This window comes from Macrotis lagotis, chromosome 3 (assembly GCF_037893015.1).
Source record: "Macrotis lagotis isolate mMagLag1 chromosome 3, bilby.v1.9.chrom.fasta, whole genome shotgun sequence".
NCBI classification, from domain to species: domain Eukaryota; kingdom Metazoa; phylum Chordata; class Mammalia; order Peramelemorphia; family Peramelidae; genus Macrotis; species Macrotis lagotis.
This window is the reverse complement of record NC_133660.1, coordinates 304,089,549-304,095,049: the sequence shown is the minus strand read 5'-3', so window position 1 is coordinate 304,095,049 and position 5,501 is coordinate 304,089,549. Positions and strand designations below refer to the sequence as shown.

The following is a 5,501-nucleotide window of genomic DNA, read 5'->3' as shown; positions in this document are numbered from 1 at the left end:
CATTCCACTGAAGCCTCAATAGAAATTCAAAAGATTTTTTTATCTTCTTCTGAGAATGATCTGGTGTACAGAATTGTTGGGCAGGCAGTCTTGCCAACTCCACTAGGAGAAAGCAGTAAAAAAGGTAATTTTATTATTATCCTACACTCTTGGACTGATCAAAAGGGGAAAAAAAACTTTGGCAAGTAAATGTCTTATGAATATTTGCTAATGGATTAAACTCAACCAAACAGAATTTGGACAAAATCTTTCTTCCTTTAAGTGTCCTTCACTTTCACCATTAAGATTTTCTCCAGGTGGATTTCAATCATAAAGGCTACTGACTATTAATTTCATGAAGAAAGGTTGGAATATGCATTGGGAAAATGTAGTGACAATCATTTGAGAAAGAAAAATAAAAAATAAAATATTTGTTCTGGGTGACACTTATAATTGTATACTGAGTTTTTGAATTATTATGTGTCTCTGATTATCTTTGCAGATAAAGTCCATCTCTTTTTATTCTGCTCATACAAATAACACAGATGGAGAAAGGAAGAAATGTGACAGAATTCATTTTATTAGGACTTACACAGAATCTGAAAACGCAGAAAATTATATTTGCAATTTTTCTGATCCTTTACATGGTAACAATGACAGGCAATATTCTCATTATGGTGACCATCACCAACAGTCAGGCTCTAAATTCCCCCATGTACTTCTTTCTGGCACACTTATCTTTCATAGATACAATCTATTCATCTTCCTCAGCACCTAAACTTATCATGGATTCCCTACAAGATAAGAAAACAATCTCCTTCAATTGGTGCATGACTCAAGTCTATGCAGAACACATATTTGGGGCTACTGAAATCATCTTGCTCACAGTAATGGCCTATGATAGGTATGTTGCTATCTGTAAACCACTCCACTATACTACGATTATGAACAGGAAGTTGTGTGGTCTCCTTGTGGGAGTAGCTTGGACAGGAGGCTTTCTCCATGCAACAATCCAAATTCTCTTCACAATCTGGTTACCTTTCTGTGGACCCAACATCATAGATCACTTCATGTGTGATTTGTACCCTTTACTCAGTCTTGTTTGCATGGACACACATACTCTTGGTCTATTTGTGGCAGCTAATAGTGGATTTATTTGTCTGTTAAATTTCCTTTTGTTGATGGTCTCCTATGTTGTCATTCTGCGCTCCCTGAAGAATCATAGTCTGGAGGGGAGACGCAAAGCCCTTTCCACTTGTGTCTCCCATATCACTGTGGTCGTCTTATTTTTTTTGCCTTGTATATTTGTGTATCTGAGACCTGCGACAACTCTTCCCATGGATAAAGCTGTGGCTGTTTTTTATACCATGGTGGCCCCCATGTTAAACCCTTTAATCTACACACTAAGGAATACAGAGGTGAAAAATGCTATGAGAAAGCTTTGGCATCAAATACTAAAATTAGATAATAATTAAATAGTTTAAAAACTGAAGGGGATTCATCTTATCAACTTATACCAAATGCTTTTAATAAATATTGCATTAGAACTTTATTTATTACAATTCTATTTTTAATTAATTACACTTTGTTTATATTTATTATCTCATTTAGTCAACATAATATTATGTACATTTAAAGTTTAATAGCTTACCGAGGCTCAACCCTTTCAGAGCTAAAGGAAAAGGAAAATATTCTGAAGACCTCATTATCATGCCTAAATTTTAGTAATCTTTAGCAGTTCTTTTTAAATTTTTTTCTGATGATATCATGTATATCCAAGTCTTTCACCAAAAATGGGCAATTGTCATCCAGTTCAAAAGGCTATTAAAGACTTTCTATCACACTGGAATCCTACTACAGGTCAAGATTGGGTATCGCTATTGCTACTATTACAAGAGTGAGAAATAGTTACTAAATATTTTAAATTCTTTTTTCCTCTGACCCTGGTAAGATTATTTCTCATCTAATGACAAATTGGTATTTTTATCCTCATTCCTCAAAGAAGAATAGAAACATCATTTTTTATCAGGGCTACCAATTAAAGGGAAAGTTTGAAAAGAAAGATATACAGTAGAAATGAATAATTGCTTAAAAGAATCATGTCTGAGAAGCCATGTTTGTGGAGAGGAGGCTAGTAATTGCCTGAGATATCTACAATGCCTCTCCAAAGATGATTAAATAACAAATAAATAACAAAATTAAAACAAATTCTTAAGTGGAAGAACCCACAAGGACAGGGCAAAACAATTTCCATGTTGATCACTTGGAAGATTGACAGGAAAGGTCTGTTGCATCCAGATGAGAGTGGTCACACCAGTAAAGACCTGACCACCGCAAGTCAAGTCTTCAGAGTGATTGAAGCAACAATAGCAGAAGTAGCTGTTTTCAGAATTCTCAGTCCATAGATGATAAGGGGATCAAACAACTGGTCAGAAGTAGATTAGAGGGGTGGCTAGGTGGTACAGTGGATAGAGCACCGGCGCTGTTTTTGGGAGTACCTGAGTTCAAATCCCTCCTCAGACACTTGATAATTACCTAGCTGTGTGGCCTTAGGCAAGCCATTAACCCCATTACCTTGCAAAAAAAAAAAATAGATTAGAGGGAATCTCTTTGCTAACAATGGGGATAAGACTCTGCTGCTTTGCCTATGCTCAAATTTGGTTCTTACCCTTAGATGGCAGTTCCAAGGCAGGAAGGAGCAGTAATACGCCAGAGTTTGAAAACACAGTGGAGTAGAGACTCACCACAATTCCAGTAAAGAAAAAGGTGCTGCTGTTTGCCTTTAGTACCATTAGTAAAAAGGAAGCAAAGAACATAATAATAATGATGAGGGAGCTGCAGGTGGAGAGTGTTTTGTGCTTTCCATCTTTATAAAGGAGCCCAAAATATACTGAGGAAAATATCACCTTAAAAAAACAGAACCAGGCAGATGGTAAAAAAAAAAAAAGATACAAAAATTCAAAGAGAAGAATGCCTTGAAAATCAGAATTGGACAAATTTACTAAAGAAAATGCCTTAAAAAGCAAAATTGACCAAATGTAAAGGGAGGTACAAATTCTATTAAAAATGGAATTAACTGGGGCCCCTAGGTGACACAGTAGATGGAGCACCGGCCCTGGAGTCAGGAGCACCTGAGTTCAAATCCAGCCTCGGATATTTAATAATTACCTAGCTGTGTAGCCTTGTGCAAGTCACTTAATCCTATTTGCCTTGAAAAAATCCTAAAAAAAGAAAAAAATGGAATTGGCCAAATGAAAGAGAAGTAAAAATCTCACTGAAGAAAATAATTCCTAAATATTAGAACTGAACAAATAGAAGTCAATGGTTCCATGAGACAACAAGATAAAAAAGAAGACAGTGTGAAATATTTCATAAGAAAAACAACTGACCGTAGAAAATAAATGTTTAAAATATTGGACCTTCAGAAAGCCATAAATGAAAACTAACTTAGACATGAAAACTAACTTAGACATCATCCGTAAAGAAATTATCAAAGAAAGTTCCCCTCATACTCTAGAACCAAAGGATCTAATCATTTTCTGAAAAAGCAACATGAAAACTACCTGAAATGTACCAAACAAAAGTTGGAATTCCCAGGTCAAGGAGAAAATATTAAAAACAATCACAACAAAATAATTCAAGTGTTGTGGTTGGAGCCACAGTCAGGCTGACACAAAAATTTTGCAAGCTTCAATTTTTGCAGGGATCAAGGGATATTATGATATTATTATATATCATATTACATAATATTATATTATGATATTCCAGGGGGGAAAGGGGGCAAGGATTACAACCAAAAATCATGTAGCCAGAAAAGCTGAGGGAAAAAACCTGTAAATTCAATGAAATTAATTATTTTAAGTATTCCTGATAATAAGAACCAGAGGAAAATAGAAAATTTGACTTTCAAAAACAAGATTTAAGAGAAGCATAAAAATAAACAGAAAAAAGAAAACCACAAGGGATTTAGTAAGATTAAACTGTTCTTGCATGGAAAGATGATATCTGGAACTCATAAGAACTTTCTCAGGATGGATGCAAGGAGAGTTGAATATAATGGGATGATATTTTACAAAATAAAATTAAGGGATGAGAAAGAAAAATGCACTGGGAGAAAAAGAAAAGGAGAGGTAGAATGGGGAAAATTATGTGACAGAAAAAACACCATAAATGCTTTTATAGTGGAGGAGATGGGCAAGATAGTAGGAAACTTAACTCATCCTGGAGTCGACTCTAAGAGGGTCATACACTAAAATTGGATATAGAAATCTACCACTGATCTTTAATTTAGAAAAAAAAAGTTATCTTATTATGTATTTTGCTCTCTTATACTTTAATTTTCTTCCTTAAGGATATGTATGATTTCTCTCTCTCATCACATTCAACTTAGATCAGTGTATACCATGGAAACTGTAAAGACTAACAGACAGCCTTCTGTGGGTGGAGGGAAGCAAGATTAGGGGGAAAATTGTAAAAATCAAAATAAATAAAATCTTTATTAAGAAAACAGTTCTAGGGGCATCTAGGTGGTGTAGTGGATAAAACACCAGCCTTGGAGTCAGGAGTACCTAGGTTCAAATCCGGTCTCAGACACTTAATAATTACCTAGCTGTGTGGCCTTGGGCAAGCCACTTAACCCCATTTGCCTTGCAAAAACCTAAAAAAACCAGTTCTGAGGTACCCCTTCACAACTACCAGATTAACCAATATGAATACATAGGAAAGTGGTTAGTTTTGAAGGGAATATGGGAAAGTTGAACCCTAATGCACTTTTGATGGAATTGTGAACTAATTCAAACTTTCTGGAGATCAATTTGAAATTCTGTCTGAAGGTCATTAAAATGTGCATACCCATTAAAAAAAAGAAATCTATCACATGTGAGGGAAGGGATAAAAGAAAGGTGGTGCTAATAGAAGGGAGGACAGTTTGGTAGGGACAATATTCAGAAGAAATACACTTTTGAGGAGGGTGAAAGGAGATAAAGTACAGAATGAATGGTGGGAAATAGAAGAAAGTTAGCAATCATAAACTATGGAAAAATTTTTAGACATATTTCTCCAATAAATTCTCATCTCTTAAATATATAACAAAATGTATCAAATTTATGGAAATAGTCATTCTTTTTTATTTTTTATTTTTCCCCAGTTACATGCAAAAAAATAATTTCAAAAATTTACTTTTAAAGTCTGAACTCTGAATTCACTGCCCTCCTCTTACCTCAATCCTACTTACTGAAAAAGCAAGTCATCTGATACATCTTAAATATGTATAGTCATGAAAAAATCACCACAATAGTCATGTTATAAAACTAACGTACCCTCCCAAAAAAAGAAACCTCAAGAAAAATTAGGTGATTATAAAACCATGTTTCAGTCTGTATTGAGACACCATCAGCTCTTTTTTCCTGAAGATAGATTATATTCTTCATCATAAATAATGCAGAATTCTATTGGGTCATAGTATTGCAGAGAAAAGGTAAGTCATCCAGAGCTGATCATTTTAGAAAATTGTTGTTACTTTG

At 34.6% G+C, this 5,501-nt stretch overlaps 1 protein-coding gene across 1 annotated transcript; it reads left to right on the top strand.

Moving 5' to 3' along the window:
* The first annotated feature begins 524 nt into the window (after positions 1-524).
* Positions 525-1,454, top strand: LOC141517090 (olfactory receptor 4C12-like). Its single transcript, XM_074228009.1, has one exon. The coding sequence runs from the start codon at positions 525-527 to the stop codon at positions 1,452-1,454; it is 930 nt and encodes a 309-aa protein (XP_074084110.1).
* Positions 1,455-5,501: the final 4,047 nt, after the last annotated feature.